General features: G+C 33.9%; 1 protein-coding gene across 1 annotated transcript; it reads left to right on the plus strand.

The window, feature by feature from the left end:
• Positions 1-239: 239 nt before the first annotated feature.
• LOC123704990 (probable peroxisomal acyl-coenzyme A oxidase 1) lies at positions 240-24,277 on the plus strand. The gene is made up of 13 exons (XM_045653565.1): positions 240-715; positions 2,112-2,271; positions 3,694-3,862; positions 4,414-4,537; positions 8,118-8,362; positions 8,678-8,838; positions 9,212-9,374; positions 10,357-10,547; positions 13,696-13,845; positions 15,188-15,293; positions 16,012-16,164; positions 22,256-22,372; positions 23,489-24,277. The coding sequence occupies exons 1-13, from the start codon at positions 592-594 to the stop codon at positions 23,630-23,632; spliced, it is 2,007 nt and encodes a 668-aa protein (XP_045509521.1). The 5' UTR covers positions 240-591; the 3' UTR covers positions 23,633-24,277.
• Positions 24,278-25,409: the final 1,132 nt, after the last annotated feature.

A 25,409-nucleotide genomic window follows, 5' to 3' on the forward strand; every position in this document is an offset into this window, starting at 1 on the left:
TTTTTGCCAATCGGTTTTTGATAATCGAAACAAAATATAGATATTAGATACCTAGTGTACAAATGTATAAATCATAACGGAAATGCCCACAGATAAGTTTTGCAGATATCAGGAAAATGTCATACGATGACGTATGGCGGACTGAGGAGTAATAGTCTAGTGTTCTGTGCTGACAACTGACAAGTGAAGTGCCAAATAACAAAAGTCAATGACTGAAAAAGAAGAAAAAACAATTAATAGTGATGAGATTGAGAATTGAAGAGTAATTAATATTAAAGTTATTTAGATATTTTAATTGCTGAATGTTTTGGTAAAAGTTAATAAAATTTGCTCTGACTAATAACGCCTACACACGTATCAAAACATTCAAAATCTGAAGCCCGTGGACTCATTACATCTTCACTTCATTTATCGTAATTGCTGAGTTTTATATGATAAGCAGTCAAACAAGTTTTGTGGAGTTTCAAGTAGTTTAACGTGCATTCGCGCTAAGCAAGCGTTGAGTCGTTACACGTATGTGATTTACGTCTTGTGAAGTTGTGGTGACTTCGTTAACTTTCACTTATTCGGTGGTGTTAATTGCCGATAAAAATGTCGGTCACTAAAATAAATCCCGATTTACAAAGAGAACGGGATAATTGCACTTTCAACGTTACGGAGTTGACAAATTTATTAGATGGTGGTCCTCAAAAAACCGAAGAAAGAAAACAGCGAGGTAATTGTTTATTTGTTTAATAATTCATGCCGTGTAGTATATAGTCAAGTCATATCAGGGGTTGGCTTTAGTTAACTGCCGCACGAATTTGTTTTAAATATTTATATTTTTAGTTAGCTAGGTAATGTAAGATTGTAATTCCAAAATATTATCGTTAGGAGACTTGTAGTTTTTTAGTTATTAATTTTTAAAGTTAATAATTTTTGTGCGAAAAAAGTACATTTATCCGTTTTGTTGTGCAAAAAAAGCGGACCAAGACGTTCCATTTCAGTGTACTGTGACTTTACGCTGCGGCCGGCGAGTGCCAAAAGCGACTTTAGGGCGATTCCTACTCAAACAAAAAAAAATCTACGTACCTAGGTAGGTTAAAAAACTATTAAACGTTTATTTTAAATATCCAAATAGGTAGCGAGGAGCGAAGCGACGAGCGTGTTAGGTTAACTTTTGAACTGCCGCACGAGCCGAGCGAGCGAAGCGAGCGTGCCGCGGCAGCGGCCGGCGAGTGCCAGAAGCGACTTTAGGGCGATTCCCACTCAAATAAAAAAAAACTACGTAGGTTTTCAAACTTGTTTGTATTTTATTTATGTATCGTAAATTTTTGTTACTATCGTCTAATGCTTAGTTAAAATGATTTTACACCAATTCCATACATTTTGAGGTTAGAATAGGAAAATTGATTTTTCTCCAAAACTATTGGTTTCCTAACTTTCCCCTTTTGGTGGGAGGGTTCCCCCTTCCTCCTCCCCCTCCCCCTCCAACAAAAAACCTATAATACGTGCGGCAGTTCTCTAAAGAAACCCCCATATCAGTTCTCTATCAAATTTTTGAATTCGAAATATAGTTACATATTTAGATTTTTTTGCATAAAAACAATCTCTTTATCTTTGACCACTATAAGGCTCAATATGTTATCTACATGGAATTAGGCCTACTACTTAGACATAAGTATACATAGATCAATTAATAAATTGTTTACTGTTGTTAAATACAATATTTTTTCTTAATGTTGTATACAGTCTAATAGAAAAGTATACATGTACTTATCTATAAAACAAATTCTGTGCAATTAGTTACATAGGTATATAATATAATGTTGCATTAGCACATTCATTCAAATTTTGGACACACATTTAAAACGTGATTTTGCTATTTGTCTTGCCATTACTTTAAAAGCAGTTTCCTGGAACACAAACTTAAACTCATATAAGAATGTTTTGTAGAGTGAAGACGCGAATACTAAATATAAATAATAAGTGTGTAAATAAGATGCAATTTATTTGTCATATTGCTTGACAATCAACAGAAATGGTCTATTTCTTACGGTATCTTGGTCAAACATATATTTATGTTCTGGTCATTATTCACATAAGATTTACATCAAATTATTATTTTGTAGAGGATGTGGTACTCAAAGAGGGTATCCATAAGGAACCAGTGCCAGCTATATATCTCAGCCATAAGGATAAATATGAGCTGGCTGTTAAGAAATCATGTGCATTATTCCAAATGATCAGGAGACTGCAGGAGGAAGAAAATGCTGGCATGGAAAATTACCAGTGAGTTAAAGACATTAAAAATATTGTTAGGCTTTTACAGTTGTATGCAATAGATACAGATATCTGGGGGCACGGTAGTGCCCCCGCCAAGACGAGCCAAGCGAACAAGCGAAGCGCACGGGCACTACCTACCTTTTCTCGAAGCGCTTCGACGTTTTTTTGAACCCTCATAACTTGGGTTTGGATTATGCTAGATCAACAAAATTTTCAGGATATATTGTCAATAGCGGACTTATTGAATATATTAAGTTTTAATTACATTAGCTTTTATACTTCAGATTTTATTTATATCTAAAAAACGCTAATTTCGTCACTGACTCACTGATGATCATCAAAATTCTTAAGGTATTTCCTAATGTCCTAGAAAGCTGAAATTTTGTATGTAAGCTAGTATTAGCACACAAACAACAAAAAAATTATAAAACTTGTAACTTTCATCCCCCAACCCCTTAAACTAGGGGATGGGAGTTTGTATGAGACCTGTAATTTTAAATTAAATTTTGATGACGCTAGAGGTCTAATCTAATAATCTAAAACTTGGTTCCCCTAGATATATAATATGTCTATAGGTACTCCTTGTTAAAAAAAAAATTTAATCGACATATAAAATTTTGTTACAAACAACTTACAAAAAGAAATGAAATCCCACCAAAAACATTTTCATGTAAAATGTTACCAAGACGAGCCCATATGACTCGCACGGTGAAAAAGTTATCAGATCTCATGTAGAGCCAAGCTTCTAACACTACACGCCCTAACTCTATAAGGCCTAACTTCACAAACTCTACACCTTAGTCAAAATATGTGGCTTGGCCGTTCGTTACTACAAGAGCTATTGTATAACACAAAAGTAATGAACAGTGAATTAATTTTTCACCTTACGCCGATGTGAATGTGGCGAAATGGCCAAGCCACATATTTTGACTAAGGTGTAGAGTTTGTGAAGTTAGGCCTTGTAGAGTTAGGGCGTGTAGTGTTAGAAGCTTGGCTCTACATGAGATCTGATAACTTTTTCACCGTGCGAGTCATATGGGCTCGTCTTGGTAACATTTTACATGAAAATGTTTTTGGTGGGATTAAGTTTTCGATTTGATTATTATGTTATGTCCTTTGTGTCCAAGGTTTAAATCAGTTTTTTGAATATTATTATGATAAGTAATTGTTTTTTGTATAGTCAATTAAAATTTAAAACTATTACTTATACTTCAGCAAATTATTTTAAACCTGTCTGACTCAAGACAACTACATAATACAATAGCAAAGGATTTAAAATATTTGTGAAACTATAATTAATTCTAATGATGTGCCAATTTAATTGAATAATAGATCTATATATAATTATTTCCCTGTTAGAAGTCATAACTAATTTGTTGTAAACATGTAAATGTAGTTTTTTTTTCTTAAACATATTTTTCATTGTAGAGCTCTCCTGGGCGGTACCTTAGGAACTGCTATTTTTGGTGACGGCAACCCGCTGGCCTTGCACTATGTGATGTTCATACCCACTGTGATGGGCCAAGGGACGGTGGAACAGCAGGCCTACTGGATCGGCAGGGCTTTTAATTTGAGCATCATCGGTACTTATGCACAGGTATGTACAATTTTAAAAAGTTCATGACTGTTTTAGTTCCTAAATTGATTTTGATTTTAATTTATGTGCATATATTGATTGTAAATTGTAATTTACAACTGTAATTTCTTTCTTTGATCTATTATTAAAAAGTAAAAATCAATATTTATTTATCTGTAAGTAATTTGTAGACTTAAAATTATGAATTTCTGGGAATTTTAATTGAAAGTTTCTTATTTGAATTGAATTAATATTTTTTTTTTCGTATTCTTACATCAGAATTAAATACAAAAGATATTACTTAATTAGGTTATAAATTCTTTATACGCTGGCGACGTCACAAAATGACACAGAATCGATCTTATTGTTACGGTGCATTTAGATCAAATGAACATAGAGCAAGAGTGGTTTAATGCTCTAAGAGCTTAAAGGTAGCTCTAGCTAAAAGATGATGATAGAATGCTCTATGCCCCTTTACACTAAAAGTATTTAACATGGGGTTAGAATGAGCATTCGCTTATTTGATGTAAATGCACAGTTAGCTGTACCGGATTTTTTTTCTTACAATAAAGACGGAGTTGGGTCACGGTACATTCATCCGCGGCCTGGAGACGACAGCGACGTACGACCCGCGCACCAAAGAGTTCGTGCTCAACACGCCCACGCTCACCGCATACAAGTGGTGGCCGGGGGGATGTGAGTATCATCTTATTTATAGTTATAGTTCTACCTTTATATACTATCTACTTATACTATCTTTCCACAAGTGTTGTCTAACGAATTCATGGGAATGCTATGTTTGATGATGGTGAAAAGAAGCCTATGCCACTCTTTCGTCTCCTAATCTCCAGACAATGGAGCGATTTTTGAAGTGAAACTTCTTAAGGCGCGTTGAGAGTAAAATTTCAAGGTCTCTTCATGGCAATACCGTCACGTCATGGAGTAAGGCAACGATTTTGGTGTCTTTGAATCTTGCCAAATAAGTTTCACTTCTGACACATATGCTCGGCACACACGCTCATTTTTGTAAATGATTTTTGCATTAAAAAAATTGGTCCATGGTCACGTGGTGGACGTTATTTCTATGTAGACTCATTACTCATTCTCATCACCGAATAGATGTAGGTTGACCCTTAGTAGAATAATATTATTGTTATGCAACAACCCTCTTTATTCTTAGAAAAAATAATTCTTATTTGCACTTAAAACGATAAAAATTAAAAAGTATCTATTATTGTTTGATTGTTGTTATTGAATCGGAATTAAACCAGCGTGATAAGATTGCCAAGTCATTGCCCTTGCAATTAATAATAAAATATTATTTAATTAAATAAATGTTATTAACTAAATTGTTCCCTATTTATTGTATGTTATTAATATTCTAGTAAATTAAACTTGACCTGAGTGGAAACTAGCAACCTATGAGTCCTCTAATCGAACATAACAGAAAATAATAAATAAACCTTTTTTATTTGTTTCTTTTGATTTAATATCGTGGTACAAAACCATTTATATACCTACGAGTCCAAATACGAAACATAATTAATTACCTAATGCACTTTCTAAACATCATAATATATGAAAACTAGCTTACCGCCCGCGGCTTCGCCCGCTTTGTCTAAAACCTAATAAATTATATACAAAAACCTTCCTCTTGAATCACTATATCTATTAAAAAAAACCGCACTAAAATCCGTTGCGTAGTTTTAAAGATTTAAGCATACAAAGGGACATAGGGAAATAGGGACAGAGAAAGCGACTTTGTTTTATACTATGTACCTAGTGATATCTAATTCTAGAAAGATCGGAAGCCAGCAATCATAATTATTATTATGTAAAATATAAATACCAATCACGGATACAGAGATTTAGGCACATAATTATCTCTATCGCTCTAATCTTCGATAAGACATGATTATTACGTATTTAATTTATAATATATTAATTAATTATTGTCCTCGTGATTTATACGTGAATGAAAAACAGATTTTCCTAAGCGGTTAAACTAAAAAAATACCTAACCGGTTTGTTCAATGCTATATGCGAATTTGTGCCTCGAGTTAGAATAAGTACCTACCTAAATATAATTTGCTAAGATAGGCGTGGTAATACCTCAGTAACTATCCAGTAATACGCGGTAATACGCAAAATTTCGACAAACGCATAGCTTCTTATATTTAAGTATAACTACATACATATTCATGAATTTTTCTTGGAAATAATATAAAACTCATTATTTAAGAACCATTTTAATAAGTTACTTCTGCTAGGTAGTCACTACACATTTAACCTCACACTTTCTTTAGTGTAAGAATGAATTATTTACAAACATGAACGATGTATTGATACTAATAATTGTGTATTGTTTTAGTTTAGTCATTGTGATGATTCAATACATTTAATAGTATGATTTTTAATACTAATAATAAGGTAGAATAAATGATGTTGACCATTTTTCAAACATTTTTCCATCTCCTTTGAAAATATATTTCATGTTTCATATCGGATTATCAATTAATGAGATCTTTCGCAATTGATTTAATATTTAAACAATCACTTGGTACATAGTATAAAACAAAGTCGCTGTCTCTGTCCCTACGTATGCACGGATTTTTTAATAGATAGAGTGATTCAAGAGGAAGGTTTTAGTATATTATAATTTATTAGGATTTAGACAAAGCGGGCGAAGCCGCGGGCGGAAAGCTAGTAGGTATCTTATAATAAATATAACAGAACACACACACACACACACATTACCTACATTATTTAATCAACTAAACATAATTATACAGACTGTGATCACATTTCATCATGCATATCATCTTAGTACACACCTTTTTTACATTTGATGTACATTAATTTTCTATTGTGTATTTTCTGTTAACCATAATTAATTTCGAAATAATATATTCACGCAATCAATACACCAGTCACTCAGTACAGTCAGGCTATGCGCCTGACTAGAAAAATATAGGACTTAAATCCCCGAGGATATTTTCTTTCATATTTCTTTAAACTATTATTGTGCTTTTCAAATATCAACCCAAAACGGTTTCGTAGTTTTAACACATCCATACATTGTCATATTTTAAATATTAATAGGTAGTATTCAACGTCAATACGCCAAAAATAACTTGTAGAATATTTTTTGAAACAAGCAGTATTGCCAGCAACTTGTTGATAGCTTACAGCATGTTCTACTTAAATGTTTACCAAAAAACGGGGCTTAAATGTATACGAGCATCACGCTCGTAAACAATATCTTCGGAGTAGTTCGTAAATAGTTTTACTGACCTCAAAAATAAAATAGCAAGAAGCGGTTGAATATGATTTATTTGACCCGATAATACTCGCTTGCTAATGTTATATTATGGTGATAGGTTATCAAGTAGTGCTTGCGTCGATGTCCAGTGATGATTATAAACATGCTTTGTACCGTGGTTTCATTCGTGCGCTATCGGTTAAGTGTCAATGCCCTTTTCCAACCTATACTCGTTCTACATTCATGCGAAATTTCATCTGTATCTGATATCCTGTTTATGCATAAAAAGTACCATACATCTATCCTCCAAGTTTTTGCATACCAGTTCATCCATTCCGGTTTATTTTTTACATTATTTAAAAAATGAACAATTCTGACCTTGTCCAAAATCAATTCTATATTCTAGCTCTCAATTCACAAAGAAACAATTTTATGAGGCTCTCCTAATATGCTAATTCTATGGCCTTCACCTTACATTGTGTGTCAACTTTGCCGCAATCGCGAAGTAATATAATAACGTAGTATAAATAATAATACTGAGGTTAAAGTCCAGGCAGATCATTGTTGTGAGACAATACAACTTGTTTCATATAATTTTATCTCGTTGCACACAATAAATATTCCTACGAAAACATTGTTTCGACTCATGCATTACAAGCTGTTTAATAGCTAATAGCAATTTTTATACACTGCTTTTTACAACGAATACTTTATATTAATTAATTTGCATAAGAAAATTACAAATTATTTTAAATAACTAACAAGTGTTTCACTTTTTGTCGCTCGGCAAAATATGCCTAGATTTGTCGTGCTTACGGTCTACCTCACCTTAACCTGTCTCAATGTCACCAATTTATCAAAGAAACATGTTGGAAAACGGCGTAATGTTTGTGTAAATACAATTTTCATTTCCATACTTCAAATGCAATGTGTTCGGAAACCATACACGTGTTCTTCTTCCTACCAAATAATGGTTGAAAGAAAGCAGACTAAATAACAATTTCTATCTTCCAGTGGCTCATACAGCGAACTACTGCGTTGTAATGGCCCAGCTGTACACCCAGGGCAAATGTCACGGCATTCACCCGTTCATAGTGCAATTGCGTGACGAAGAGACACACATGCCAATGCCTGGCATTAAAGTGGGAGAAATCGGTGCCAAACTTGGCATGAACGGCACTAATAATGGCTTCCTAGGATTGGAAAATGTCAGGATACCTAGGGATCACATGCTGATGAAGAACTCTCAAGTTCTAGAGGTAAGGACAATTAACACTATATGTAAGGTAATATTTATTAGTAACAACACAACACACACCAATAGTACATAAAGAAGGCCAGTCAGATCCGGCCTGAGCTGTGACGTTTTAAAACATTTACAGATTGTTTTCCCAGTTCGCTCTTTTATAAATATACAAAGACCGCGAACTATGGCTCTCAGAGCAACTAGAAAAAAATTGAAGTATCTTTTCTACTTACTTTCCTTATATAACAATCCAAAAATATGTGACAATACATTTTGACCTATTCTGAACTGAATATATACTTTTTCTCAATTCATGTTTCTTTAATAGGATGGTACATACGTAAAGGCGCCAAGCTCAAAGCTCGCGTACGGAACGATGATGTTCGTTCGCGTGATGCTCGTCAACGACATGTGCAACTATATGGCGAAAGCCGTTACCATAGCAACCAGGTACTCCGCTATAAGGAGACAGTCGCAGCCGAAACCGGAGTAAGTGACTTTTTATTTCAATGGTCTCATTTATTAATAAGGTATTCGATTTAATATATATTCAATGCTCTATTAGTCGATATAGGAATTTTTAGTTTATTTGAGAGTTTAAATATAAATAATGAAAATTATTTATGATTGTGAAGCAAGATTAAGAAAAATTAAAACCAGCACATAACTTAGGTTTAAAAGAGACAAGACCTGCTCCTATTATTATTACACAACAATCCCTCATGATTTCCTCGGTGTCAATTAGTGAAGATGCCCAAAAAAATATTTACGTTATCCAATTTTCAAAATTCCCGAAAACTACCCTCGTTTTCTAAGTACTTTAATACACACACACATTTAACTAACATCACACCACTTGCAGCGAACCAGAGCCCCAAATCCTGGACTACGTGACGCAACAGCACAAGCTATTGGTGGGGATAGCGTCTGTGCACGCGTTCAAACTGAACGCTGATTGGATATGGAACATGTATAATAATGTTACTGCGGAATTAGAGTCTGGGGATATGGAGAGATTGCCTGAGGTTTGTTTATATTTATTGAATTTTGAAAACTAATATAATAAAGCATACTCATGTGATTATGTTGCAGCCACATGCGCTGTCATGCTACTTCAACGCAACTGTAAAACAATATCACATAATATAACGTTTATAGTTTATACATTATGACGTGATTCCTTATGCTACATGAATACAAATTTCAGTATAATATCACACGTAATGTAGCAGATACCCACTCCTATCATTCAGTTTCAAGGCATTTATAAAACATAACGTTGTAGCTACACAGTCTCATGTAATCTCAACAGATTTATATTAAAAAAAAAACATAATCACACAGTATTTCGCACCTACACGTGATATTATGCAACCTGAACTCAATTGTAAACCAACATCATACGATGTAGCAGCTGTGTAGCTGCTATCGTGCTACTTAACTATATTTGTAACATACAATATCACACGTAATGTTGCAGCTACACGCTCTCTGATGCTGCCTAAAAGCCGTAGTAACAGCAGATGCAGCAGAGTGTGTGGAACGGTGTCGACTCGCTCCACACGCACTATCATGCCACCTCAAGTCATTCATATAACATAATGTTGCATCCACACGCACCTTTAAAGTACTTATAAAAAATATCATATAATGTTGCAGCTACACGCTCTCTCGTGCTGCCTAAAAGCCGTAGTAACATCAGATGTAGCAGAGTGTGCGGAACGGTGTAGACTCGCTCCACACGCACTATCATGCCACCTCAAGTCATTCATAAAACATAATGTTGCATCCACACGCACCTTTAAAGTACTTATAAAAAATATAATATAATGTTGCAGCTACACGCTCTCTCGTGCTGCCTAAAAGCCGTAGTAACATCAGATGTAGCAGAGTGTGTGGAACGGTGTCGACTCGCTCCACACGCACTATCATGCCACCTCAAGTCATTCATAAAACATAATGTTGCATCCACACGCACCTTTAAAGTACTTATAAAAAATGTTGCAGCTACACGCTCTCTCGTGCTGCCTCAAAGCCGTAGTAACAGCAGATGCAGCAGAATGCGTTGAACGGTGTAGACTTGCGTGTGGCGGCCACGGGTACATGCTGTCCTCCAACTTGCCGCTTACGTACGGGCTAGTGACCGCAGCGTGTACGTACGAGGGAGAGAATACGGTGTTGCTGTTGCAGACTGCTAGGTGAGATATCTACATATAATAAATCTGTAGAAGGGTCAATTCTGTACATTGAAAATATTGAAAAAATAAATAGCAGGGGGTGTTACTGGATCGATACCAAACCCAAATATGTGATTAAAAAATCTGTCTGTCTGTCTGTATGTGAAGGCATCACCTGAAAACTAACGGTTCGATTTCGATGAAACTTGGTATAATTATACATTATTATCCTGGGCATAAAATAGGATACTTTTTATCCCGGAAAATACGTAGAAAAAAATTTAATCTTAATTTTTCTTAATTTTTCGTCGCGGGCGGAAGCTAGTAAAGTAATAAAAAAGAGATATGGTAGATATATAATCCACAAAATTCATAAGTACCTTACCATCTCTTCTCAGCCTTTATTATTAGGAAAAATTATGGTTTCAACTATTTAAAGAAATTTGAAAGTTTATCCAATAGGTTTTATATATTTAAACTAAACTCCCTATTATAATTAATGTACAATGTACATTGCATATAAATGTATCCAGTGCCGTCTTTACCATAGGGGCACAGGGGGCCAGTGCCCAGGGCCCCCCATCGTCAGGGGGCCCCCCTGGAGGAAATGTAGGACTGACAATTTTTCTCACATAAATCTCAAAATATTTTATTAAAAAGCAATACAGCTTTTTAATGCCAGAACGTCAGATCATTTTCAGATTTATTCGAATCAAAACATCTATGTTATTACAAGGTTATTACATGGAATAATTCGAGTGATTCGAACACCATTATAATTAACTTATCAGACATTTACTCGAATTATTTATTTACTTATTAACGTAATCTAATATATATTATAAAGGCGAAAGTTTGTATGGATGTATGGATGCATGGATGTATGGATGTATGGAGGTTGTTACTCTTTCACGTAAAAACTACTGAACCGATTACAATGAAATTTAGCACACATATAGAGGGTAACTTGGATTAACACATAGGATAGTTTTTATCCCGGAAATCCCACGGGAACGGGAACTATGCGGGTTTTCCTTTGCAAACGCGGGCGAAGCCGCGGGCGGAAATCTAGTATAATATATTTTTACTTGAATTATTTTGAGATTTATGAAAATTACTAACAAGTCTAAGTTTACAGAATAGCATACAAGGGCGTTGTGACAAAACTTTAATCTCTGGGCCTCTAGACAAGTGGCAGAAACGCTAGAGAATAGAATCAACTATTGATACTAATTGATATAAGCTTATGACGTTTTGCTAATGTTTCGGTCACACTTCCAAGGACGACGACGACCACGACCAAAATTCCCATCCAGCCGAAATTTGGTGAAATTATTAAAAACACAATCTATACTTAATATAATAAAGCTGAAAAGTTTGTTTTTTTGTTTGAACGCGCTAATCTCGGGAACTACTGGTCCGATTTGAAAAATTATTTCGGTGCTAAATAGCCCACTTCTTTGGCAAGATTATAAGATACCAAAATCGTTGAATTACTCCATGACGTTACGGTATTGTTATGATGCAACCTTGAAATTTTACTCTCAACGCGCCTAAAGAAGTTTCACTTCAAAAATATATTAAAATTTCCTGACCTTCTGTTACTACGAAAAAATTTTTTCCTAAAAGTCAACAGATGTTATAGGTTTTTCGTGATTTTTACCGAAACGGTAAGTTTTATCATATAACTACTTTTACCCAAATTGTAGATCATAAAATTATCTATACAAAAGAATCAATACATTATTTTCCTAAGATGTAGCTTCCTACCATTTTCTAAGATATAACGATTTATAAACTCATTCCATCCTTATAATATGCACACGTTTCTTAAATCACTTCACACCTAAATGATTTTATGATAAAACTTATCGTTTCAGTATAAATCGCGAAATCACCTATTTTTTTATTTATTTATAACCTGGAATATGTTTTTTAATTCACGTACCGGAATGACAGTTAATTTTGAATTTTATTTTTAGTAATCCTTATTCCTTTGAACAATTTTACTAATTTTCTGCTGGATATGAAATTTTGTAGTTTTAAAGGTCCTAGAATTTAGTGAACTCTGTTCACACCGGACCATTTCTATACGAATAGATGACAAGCGTTTTGACTTTTGCCATTTGCCTAGGCTTTGAATAAATTATGTTAATAACGCACGCAATAATTTTGATCAATATGAAACGGCTACGAAAGAAAAAATCCAGATGCAAATTAAAAAGATAAATTTGAAAAAGAGAAAGGTATAAATTTATAAAAGAACCGAACTGACTCGAACCCGCATCCTTCGCGCCATTCCGGGGCGGATGCTTGACCAACTCAGCCACTCGTGACCCGCCGCCGGAGCAATCGAATTTATTCTATTCCTTCAGTTTTATGTGTCTTAAGGGACACACCGCACGCCATCTATTGAGATGATTTAACAACCATCTCAACCAATATGAAGCACTTTTCAGTGAATACAATATTGTAACGATGGAACACGACCTTTTTTGTTGAATTTATATTTTATTTATAAAGCATTTGAGTGCCATAAAACCTAAAATATAAATTCAAAGAGAAAGGTAATTTGAAAAAGTAATTCTTAAAATATTTCTTAATTAAATTTAATTAAAGTCAACTTTGGAGCGCCATTACAGCAGCAGCGTTTCAAATGAATTATATAAAAAAAATAAGGAAAAAAAGTTTCCTCAAAAGACCATATTATAATACAACATTGGTCAGAAGTAACTTTTTTGTAAAATGTATAAAAAAATGGAGCAAAAATTTTACATAGAAATTTTCTTTAAGTTTTCTTATTACTTCTGTAAGTTTCAATTTAGGGCAAAAACATAATATATAATTGTGGGAAAAAATTTGCGTACCTAGTTTGATTTCTTTATATTTCAAAGGGCCCCCAATTCTTGTGTGCCCAAGGGCCCCGGCATAGTCTAAGACGGCCCTGAATGTATCTGTCATTTATCAAAATAATCTTCTAATCATCTAATGTTACAAGTACCCCCAAATTGTACATTAGTTATAAATTTGTCTGTTTGTAATTTTTGTTTTTTTTTTTTTTTTAGGTATAGTGCAATAAAAATTTATTTTAGAACTAAATGAATCGATTGTGTCCATTTGCAAAATATCCCCACCATTTTACGATCTCATATATCTTATATTCTCACAGGTACCTAGTAAAAGCGTGGCACCAAGCGGCCGCGGGTGGTACACTCCCACCCACTGTGGGGTACATCGCCCGAACTGGGGCTAGGAGATCACCACCGTGGGACAACTCCATACAGGGCATCGTGGACGGGTTCCATACTGTTGCTGCTGGGTGAGTTAAACCACGTTTTTTATGTCAGGACAAGCAAAGGAACATATGGGCTGATAATAATAAAAAATATATAAAATATAAAATAAAATATATAATAATAAGTTATCAAATATGGTCAAATATATAGAAACTTGTTGTCGAAACAATAGGCATGACGACAGTATCCATAAATTATCGTATTAGTGTTTTTAAGGGAAAATGTATAATAAATAAATTCAATATAGTGACTTAAAAATCTTAAAAACACTAAGATTAATGAGATTATCAATAAAATAAAACATTGAAATTCTGCAGTTGGCCATTTTGACTAAAACACACGTGACGTCACGCTTAAGTAAACAACTCACGTCAGATGTATTTTGTTGTTATGAATATGTTGAGAATACGCATTTTTATTTATTTTCTGTTGTTTCACGTATGCTTTATCGACTCAGAACAGAAATATAATTACGATTTCACGAATACGTGTTTCGGGGTTCTCCGCGCCAACTTTATACAATCATTTCTTATTATTTTCTCGCTTAAAATAATTACTAACACATTTTTGAGCATTATTTTAATGTGGATTCACAATGCAATACTGCACACCACTTATAAACTTTGAAATTAGTTTCTATAATACATATTAAATCAATATTTTTTAAATTTTCTTCGCAATGCATACAAATAATTACGTATTTACTAAAGAGTGACGTCACGCTTACGCCATGACACCTCCGAGCTGTTTTGGCACAGTTGATAAATATTTTTTGAAAAATGGCTTTTATCTTCGTTAAATTTAAATATATTACCGAAATATAGGGTTTTTCTTGTATAGTAAACGTATACACACATTATGGAAGAGGATTTCAAAATCATTCGTCATGCCTATTCTGAATATTTTAGCAGTACATCTTATATATAAATCTCGTGGCACAATGTTTGTCCTCAATGGACTCCTAAACCACTTAACCGATTATAATAAAATTCGCACACCATGTGCAGTTCGATCTAACTTGAGAGATAGGATAGTTTAAATCTCAAATCTTTTTAGAGAAAGCGGGCGAAGCCGCGGGCGGTAAGCTAGTACATTATTAAATATTACTGACTTTCTGTTCGGCCTCATATTCATTCTTCTATTTATTAATACGTCTGACTTAGTTCACTACTCTGAATATGGATCTAGTTGTTCTTCAATACAAATATAGTCCCTACATTTCTATTGGCATAAATTTATTATCATATAAGTCAATAGAATCAACTTTCTAAAGGACGTCACTCATCCTAATTAACACTTTCATTCTAATTTCTAATATTAATACAATCAAACATACTAAAACTTAATATTATGTTTTTATTCTAGAAAAATCGGTCTGTGCGTCGCTCAAATAGAAAAGCGCCAGAAGACGGGAATGTCGTACGAAGACGCGTGGAACATGACATCAATTCAGCTAGCTTCAGCGTCTGAGGTAAAGTTTATTTGTATTTATTTTAACAATAATAATGGGTCCTCTTCACAATGGGCAGCGTTGGCCCAACAAAATATCATGGTCGATGTTTGCTGTCATTACGACGATTATGGATAAACATCTACAATTACGGCCGATCAAAGACATTTAAGCCCTCGTCGCCCTCAAAGACATTATCGTGATTGTGAATAGAGCCTATAATATGGGTAAATATTAATTTGTGTGAAGGTAACCAGATGCGTTATGTGATGTGACGTTGGTATTCTGCTACACAGGCGCGCGGACTACTCCACTGAACAACCAAGTCCGCGCGCCTATGTAGCGGAACGGCAACATCGCATGCTCACCGGTGGAGCGGATTGGCAACGTAGCATGAACAGGGGTACAGTGGAGATGTTACACGCTTGCAAATGCGGCAACGTCGCAACGATACAGCGTAAAGGCAACGTTCAAAGCGCGCCGGTGCTGCGGAACGGCAACGTCGCATGTGCTCCTGTAGCGGAAAGACAACGTCTCACGTGTGGCTGCAGCGACGATATTTTATATAGCGCTACCTTTTAGGCGCTGCCAACTGGGCGCATAAATTCACATCGGTCATTGTTGTACCGCGTGCAGTGCATGTTTTTTGTTCAAAAAAAAAGTTTCACATCGCTCACGAAGGCACTACGCGTGGACACGACATGTTTTTTGTACTAATTTTTTTTTTTTTTACTTACAGGCCCACTGCCGAGCAATCATCCTGGCGACATACCACAAGGAAACGGAGCAATTGGCCAAGAGCGTGTCGGCGGAGCTGCGGCTGGTGTTGCTGCAGCTCGTGGACCTGTACGTGCTGTACTGGGCGCTGCAGCGGATTGGTGACTTGTTGAGGGTAGGTTATATAAAAAGGATGGTTAAGAGTGTGTCGGCGTGGTTACATATGAAGTGTCATAAATGTTTTAAATATATAGTCAAGCGTTTGATAGTCTATTGTTTGTATTGGAAAATAGTAGAAGTTTTCGTTTTGTAAAAAAAATTTTTTTAGTAGTTAAAATCCAATCCATACGCAAGGTAACTTCTTAACTGTGCAGAGTATATCGGACTATATAATTATTTGTGTGTGTTCACTGATCAACCAAACTATAGTCCTTTTCAGCTAGGATGATTCCTGTGACACATCATTGTGTTCCGAATTACGTATTTTATGTTTATAATTTTAATACATAATATTTTTATTTCAAGGCGGCATTATTACCAAAAATATAAAAATTAAACATCTAAAGCTACTAAAACAAAAACAGTATTGTTTAGTTTAATATAACGAAAAATAAAATAAAATAACACAAAAAAATAATACCTACGCAATTCGTGTACATGAAATCGAACGTTGAAAAATTATAGAGTTGGAAAAACATATAATCGACGCCCATCTTGTGATCGTTTGTCAATCGCGTCAATCGTCTGTACGAGTCCGTCAGCTTTGTATACAAGTTGCATTTTTATATTGATACTTTACGTGATAATGTGTTATTATTACTAATTGTTATTGTTTACTTTTTTTCGCTGTTGTTTGCTAAGATTCCTTAGTTAATTGTTGGCGAAATGCCGAAATAACTGATTTTGGTCCTTTATTCAAATCGATTTCATTTCCATATAAAATATTATCGATTATCGGAAACAATTGATACGATTTCAGTAAAGGCTGGCACTTTCGCGCGCTTGCGACTAAGCGTTACGCATTACTTTAGCCTCCGTGTTTTAAATTGATAAATTAAGTGATTAGTTGAGAAAGTTGAAAGTTTACTTACTAATATCGTTGGCCTAATCGTTTTCAACGTTTATGTGTATGAAGAATTGCATGAGCGAAACAAAACTGTGTGAATTTTAGTGAAAAACAATTTGTGGCATTATACATCGCCGCGGCCGCTGTGACAATATCGTACCTACAGTGCAACTACAAGTGACCGCGCGACCTTGAACATCTGTTTACTAACTTGTTGACTTAATATCGTAATTATAAACATTTGCAAGTTGGTTTATTATAAATATGCCGCAAATTTGTCTTGGATGTCTGAATCGGATCGATGGCGAGGATTATATTACGTGTTCGATTTGCAAGCTTTTTTGTCACAATTTGTGTGCAAATGTTCGTCACAAAAAAAAACGCAAGGACTTTTTATGGACTTGCCCTTCTTGCACTAGTAAACAAGCTAAAGGGGATAATAGTAACACACCGGTACGCCCTGCAGGTGAAAAAAAAGATACACTAACACAGTGGATCCCGCAACGCACTCGCCGCGGTGACGACAGTCCTTCGTCTTCCATAAGTCAGGCAGATATCGGACATTCTTGCTTAACAAAAGAGGACATACGACAAATTATTAAAGAGGAGTTTCAAGCATTTCTTTCCGTGGACTTTGTAGCACATATTAAATATTATATCAACCCTGAACTGACTTTAATAAAGACAGAAATTAACGCATTTAGGGACTCATTGGAGTTTATAAATTCGCAATATGAGAGTGTTAAAAAAGAGGTTGAAAGCAAATTCAGTGAAATCTCATTTTTTCAAAAGGAGCTGGACGCAATTAAATTAGAAAATAAAGATTTAATTAACAGATTATGTCAAATGGAACAACAAGTCAGAGCTAGTAATATCGAACTGCAATGTGTACCGGAGCATCGTTCTGAAAATTTAAAAACCTTAACATTGCAATTAGCGAAAACAGTGTCCTTTGATTTGCATGAAAACGATATACAATTGTGCACCAGGACCGCGAAAATAAATACGACCAGCCCTCGCCCTAGATCAATAGTAATTAAGTTACGTTGCCCAGTAGTTAGAGATGGGATACTAGCGGCTGCAATCAGATATAATAAAGCCAACCCCACAAACAAACTAAACTCAAGTCACTTGGGGATAGCCGGCGAAAAAAAGAATGTATTTATTAGTGAACATCTCTCTCCCAGGAATAAGGAACTACATAGAGCCGCACGCCTAAAAAAAAAAGAAGTTGGTTATAAGTTTGTTTGGATCCGTGATGGTAGAATCTTCATGAGAAAGTCAGAAGACACTGATGCTATTCATATTAAGGACTATGATACCCTAAATAAGATCAAATAGATTTAATTATGTAGATTAACAGATTTATATATATTTTTTGTTTCACTTAAATTCTCTAAACTAAATTGCTTTTACCAAAATTGTCGCGGTCTTAATACCAAGACAAATGAGTTTTTCTGTAATGTATTGCTTCATAACTTTGATGTTATATTTATCACTGAAACCTGGCTTCAAGATAATGTTATGGATAAAGAATTGTTTGATAATCGTTACATTGTATATAGACGAGATAGGGATATTTCAAAGCCCCTGTCAAAAAAAACAGGCGGTGGTGTCATGATAGCTGTTAATAAAGATCTCTTTTCATATCAAATATGTAATAATATTAATACTGGTGTAGAAGATATGTGGGTTATTGTGCGTTTCAAAGATGGTAAAGAGTTTATTGATTTATGTATCTGTATAGTTTATATTCCGCCACCTGTTAGCGCTCAAACATTGGAACATTTCACTGAGTCTGCTAGTATATTTCTGTCTAAGTATATGTACACTGTTGTTGTGGGAGATTTTAATCTGCCCAGTTTACACTGGGTACCTAATGCTGATAACGTTTGCTCTGTTCTTGACACATCTTCATGTAGTGTAAGAGATATAATGTCACAGTTTATGGCTTTTAATAATTTATCACAATACAACAGAGTATTAAATAATAAATCGAATTTATTGGATTTAGTCCTAGCGTCACATATTGATGTCCTTGTAGATAAGAGCGACATCTCTCTTTCCGTTCTTGACGTTTATCATCCTGCTCTAAAATTTGAACTAACATTAAATTTTGAAAAATGTCTTGCCACTCAGAGAAAGTCAAAATTAAATTTCTTTAAAGCTGACTATGTAAATATAAACAAAGATTTAGGAGATATAAATTGGGATGAGATTTTTAAAAATTGCACTGATGTAAATGATATGGTTACTAGCTTCTATAACTGTCTACGAAATATAATACATAAAAATGTACCTCTCACAAAAGCTGTTCCTGCGAAATATCCATTATGGTTCACACATAACTTAATAAAACGACTAAAAGAGAAACATAAACTTAGATTGCGCTATAAAAAATATAGAAACCCCATGGACAAATTAACTTTAGACCTTTTAACCAAGCGATGTGATAAATTATTACACGTATGTTACAATAATTATTGTTTTAAAATAGAAGAAAGTATCGCAAGCAATCCTAAATTTTTCTGGTCATACTTGAACAATAAAAGAGAATCAAAAAATGCTATACCCAGTTATATGATATTTGAAGACAAAGTTTGTAACAATTTTGATGATATTTGCAATAGCTTTGCTGAATACTTTTCATCTAATTATTCTTTACCCCGTGCCGTACAAAACACAAATGAAAATTTAATTATAAATTCTATAAAATCAACTACCACACCTGCAATATCTTTTAATCAAATAGAAATAAATCAATTAATGGTCTCAAATAAACTTAAGTCTTTGGATAGAAATAAAGGGCCGGGACCTGATGGAATCCCTCCCATATTTATAAAAGAATGTTATAAAATGCTCACTCCACCCTTAGTTACTATCTTTAATGAATCATTACGAACTGGTCTATTCCCTGACTATTGGAAAGAAGCAAAAATAGTTCCAATCTTTAAAGATAGTTTCAGATCAAATATTAAAAACTACAGACCAATCTCAATCCTATCAATTTTTCCAAAAATTTTCGAATCAATAGTTTATCCGTTTATTAGCAACCATTTCAAATCAATAATTTCTTGTAGTCAACATGGCTTTATCTCTAATAGATCTACTTCTAGTAACTTAATCTCATTTGTAGAAAATATTATAGGTTATGTTGACAATCGTGTTCAAGTTGACGTCATTTATACTGACTTTAGCAAAGCTTTCGATAAAGTCAATCACGAAATGCTTTTGCTAAAGCTAAATGAAAATGGCGTCACTGGATCTTTGTTGAATTGGTTCAGGTCATATTTGAGTTTCCGTAAATCATATGTTGTCGTGAACGGTTATCAATCTAAGTGTTTTGACGTGATGTCGGGTGTTCCCCAGGGGTCACACTTGGGACCGCTTTTATTTCTAGTTTTTGTGAACGACATAATTAACTGCTTCCAAAATACAACTCCCTATCTTTACGCAGACGATCTCAAAATAATGCGACCTGTTGCTAGTACTTACGATCAATTTCTTATACAAGAAGACCTTAATAGACTATTTAATTGGTGCCAAGAGAATGACATGTCTTTAAATATTCAGAAATGCTATCACATTTCTTTTACACGAAATAAAAATCTGATTCCAGTAACTTATGTAATTGATAATAAATCTTTGGCACAGGTCGACTCGATACGAGACTTAGGCGTTATTATTGATAAAAAGCTAACATTTTATCCACACATCGACGCAATTTTAACTAAAGTCTCCAAATTAATAGGTTTTATAATACGTAATACAAAACAATTTAAAAATTATAGAACTAAAATAATTTTATATTTGTGTTTATGTCGCAATATTGTAGAATATTGTTCTCAAGTATGGTCTCCTTTCTATGACGTGCACAGGAACAGAGTCGAACGGATTCAGAAAAGATTTTTGTCCCTACTTTCTTATCATCACAACCTACAGCTTTCTTCTTATTCCGAAAGATTAAAGTTTTTTAAATTATGCTCCCTAGATAACAGACGCAAACTTTTAGATATGGCATTTTTGCATAAAATATTAAATGGTAAAGTTGATTGTCCAGAACTTCTTAACCATATAAATATATCTGTGCCTTGTAGACAGAAGCGTCCTAGCTCTTATAAATTATTTTTTCTACCCTCATGTAAAACAAATACTAAATATAATTCACCTATTACAAGAACTTTAAGACATTATAACTCGTTGTTAAATTTAGTGGATATTGATATTTTTTCTGATAAATGGCCTGTAATGAAGAACAAGATTATAAAACTTTTTTTGTCCTAATAAAATTCTTAAAACAGCATAATTCTAGTCACTTGGTGCAGGTATATTTATATGCATGATTAAGCTGTTTTAATATTTGTTATCACTTTGTATTAATTTCATAAATTTATGTTAACGCTTGTGTGTAAGCTGTGGTCACATATAACCGGTAGTGCATACGCCAACTTGTATATAAAAAAACTGTATTTAGCCTAAGTACACATGTAACGACCTTTTGTGATCCTTAAATAAAGAAAATAAAGAAAATAAAGGCAATCTCTACACGTGTCAACAATCGATGTGTCACAGGAATCATCCTAGTTGAAAAGGACTATAGATGAATTATTCTGACACACTGACTCGAAGGACCGCGTGTCGTTATTTTTGTTAAAGTTGTTATTGTTATTTGAGTTTGAATTTTATAAGTATATGTTACTATTTAATATTTTTTTTTAGTTTGAGTTTAAATTGTACCTCGAAGGACCAGGTGGCATGTTTCAACTTGTCATTTCTGTCTATATTATTATTCGACATTGACTTTAACAGCCTTACTAATTAAAACTGATTGATCCGTTGCTTAAACACCTCTCAGTTAAATAACTCTCAACCCCTTAAACAATGGTTATAATTATCATACTATAATACCTGTCTCAGCAGTCGCTCAACTAAGTAACGTTAAAATATTTTTTGACGTGACAACGTCTTAAATTAGGTTGCGGCTGGGAGTCACTTATGAAAAAGTGTAACGCTCGGTAACGTTACGATGAGTCACCGAACGAGAGAGAGACGTTGTCACGTAAAATCTTCGCCCGTAAAACCGAATTTACAGGCAACCATTTTTTTTTTCTAGTAACACTATAACTTTTTGTTTGAGTTTGAGTTAGGAATGAGTTACAGTTAAGTAAGAGTTGAGTTTGAGTTTGAGTTGCACTTGCAGTTCACATCGATATCGGAGCGCGACATCGAGCAGCTGCAGGGCTGGTACGAGCTCACGCTCAGCAAGCTGCGCCGTAACGCTGTCGGACTTGTGGACGCGTTCGATATTAGGGATGAGGTAATGGAAAAGATATAACAACTAGCTTACCGCCCGCGGCTTCGCCCGCTTTCTCTTAAACGATTTGAAATTTAAACTATCCTATCTCTCAAGTTGGATCGAACTGCACATAGTATGCGAATTTCATTATAATCGGTTATGTGGTTTAGGAGTCCATTGAAGACAAACATTGTGACACGAAATTTATATATATTAAGATTATAGTACGATTCAAACTTAATGGCGGCTCGGAACATCGAACGATCAGATGCGCAGAAAACAATTTTTAGATAATATGTAATAGCTGTTTCCCGCGGTTTCACCCGCATTGCTCCGGTCCTGTTGGTCTTAGCGTGATGACATTATATAGCTTATAGCCTTCCTCGATAAATGGGCTATCTAACACCGAATTTTTCAAATCGGACCAGTAGTTCCTGAGATTAGGGCGTTCAAACAAACAAACAAACTCTTCAGCTTTATAATATTAGTAGACTAGCTGTTCCCCGCGGTTTCACCCGCATTGCTCCGGTCCTGTTGGTCTGAGCGTGATGATGTATAGCCTATAGCCTTCCTCGATAAATGGGCTATCTAACACCGGAAGAATTTTTCAAATCGGACCAGTAGTTCCTGAGATTAGGGCGTTCAAACAAAGTCTTCAGCTTTATAATATTAGTAGATTAGATATTATTTATAGATTACCGAAACGTTAAGGGTCGGATACCTGCGCGCTCGTGCATTCGCAGCTAACTTCCGAACCGCCATTATGTTTGAATCGAAGTGTACTTAATTTTCGGGGGAGGGGACTATAATCTGGCTTCTTATACCGCAATTGACATATTTGCTAGCGATACAAATACTTAATTTGTTGACCTCTGTAGCAAAAATACGTGTATGAATGTAGCCGCACATAGTTATAAGAAACCCATTTTAAGTATGCGTTTTGTATTTTTTTTATGTATCGTTATTAGTTAATGCATTCGATGTATTTTTTGACTTAATTAAATTTTTTTATTGAAAAATAAATGAATGATTCTGTATAAAATAAAGACTAGACTTAAAACGATCGAATTATATCGCCATTTTTTAACAACTAAATAACTTACCTTTTATTTTTATGTCATTTTGGTTATTTTTCAGATTTTAAATTCAACACTAGGTGCGTACGACGGCAACGCATACGAACGACTTATGGCCGAAGCAATGAAGAGCCCTCTCAACGCAACTCCGGTTAATGATAGTTTCCATAAGTATCTTAAACCTTTTATGCAAGGAAAACTGTGATTTAATATTATAAGGGAAAAAACTTGAAAAAAAATTGAAAAAAATTCTGTGAAAAAATTTTTTTTTTGCGAAAAATTTAATTTGATGTTTGAAAATGTAACTATTGTGATTGGTTTTTACTTATGTGATTTAATTTTGTAATAGTTTTAAAAAATAAAAAACTGAATTAAGTATACCAAAAATCCAAGAAAAAATCTTCTTATGACTGATTTTAATCCCTAAAATATTAAAACAAGACTTATATATCTTAAAAGGTAGTAAAACCGGGTTTGTGCAAATTAATAAAGTTTACTTTTATCATATTTTATGAACAAGATGAACAATATTTTCTATATTAAAAAAAAACGTGCTCAAAATATATCTATATACAAGTTTGATGATATGACATTAAAATTTTACCTTCTATTTATATTTACAAGTAGTTATTGTTATCAATATTTTAAAAGTATTGATTTGGTGTGGATTAGCCTGTACTTGCAGGAAATTATAATTTTATACTATTAAAATTATTTTAAGATGTCATAGTGTAAGGTGGCGGTCATACATTCCATGAAGTGGTGTCGTATAGTATTACAAATATGGAAATTGTGAAAATGTAGAGATTAAATTAAATTTTATATGTATAATAAATTTTATATTTTGTTAGAAAAGTATTTTATTTCTCATTCCTTCATAGTAAAGTCCTTGAATCTTGCGTCATTCATCAAAGGATTTTATAGAATTAAACACATACAATAATTTAAACACTTAAATTATTTTTTGACATTATTTGCCGTTTGGACTTGCCAATAAGTATGAATTACAAGCTGGCTCAGACATTTGGTAGTTTTTTCTAATAGCCCTTCAAACTTTCTTAATCATGTAAAATTTAATGTAAGTGATTCCGTCTTGTTTCCGTATTTATTTATTTCTTTTAACGGTCACCTGTAGTATTACCAGTTTTTTTTCACAATTGTATTCTTCCAATAAATGGGGCAGAGAAAAATTTATATATTTTTTTAAAGTTACTCTGAATGATGTCAAACCTTCACCTCTGAACCAGCGCAATTCTCGATTATAGCCTATTTATATTATTTAAATTTATGCTAGTAAATTAATGTTTATGCTACATAATTATAGGCGAATAAATACAATGTTGTTTACAGTAATAATAGTACGCCCATGACGTACGAAAAAATTTTTCTTTAAAATTACTATGGGATTTACTATTTATATGAAAAGATACGATTACGAAAGTAATTACAGTAATCCAAAAGTAATAATGCGCATAGAAATCTTCGTCACTGTTCGGCAACTGTCATATTCTCGCAGAGTCCGAATATGATATCTATATAGAGCGGTTAAATGCATTTTCTTCATGCATAATTTAGTCAAATTATATGTTTTGTGCTAAAAGAGATTAATATGTATTTGTAGGTAAGTAACGATTTTGTTTCGATAATTCCTAGTAAGTAAATAGCGAGTATAACCCCACGATTGCGAATATATTATATTTGTTGGATTGATTTACTTGGAAAAATTTATAGTACTTTTAAAGTGTCTTACTGAAGCTAGTGTAATGATGGAAGAAAAGAAGGTTAAAATAATACAAAATTTATATTGTACTAGCTTTCCGCCTGCGGTTTCGCCCTCGTTTTCAAAGAAAAATCCGCATAGTTCCCGTTCCCGTGGGATTTCCGGGATAAAACCTAGCCTATGTTACTCGTGAATAATGTAACTTTCGAATGGTGAAAGAATTTTTAAAATCAGTCCAGTAGTTTATGAGCCTATTCATCAC

Source organism: Colias croceus, chromosome 1, assembly GCF_905220415.1.
Source record: "Colias croceus chromosome 1, ilColCroc2.1".
Classification (NCBI taxonomy): domain Eukaryota; kingdom Metazoa; phylum Arthropoda; class Insecta; order Lepidoptera; family Pieridae; genus Colias; species Colias croceus.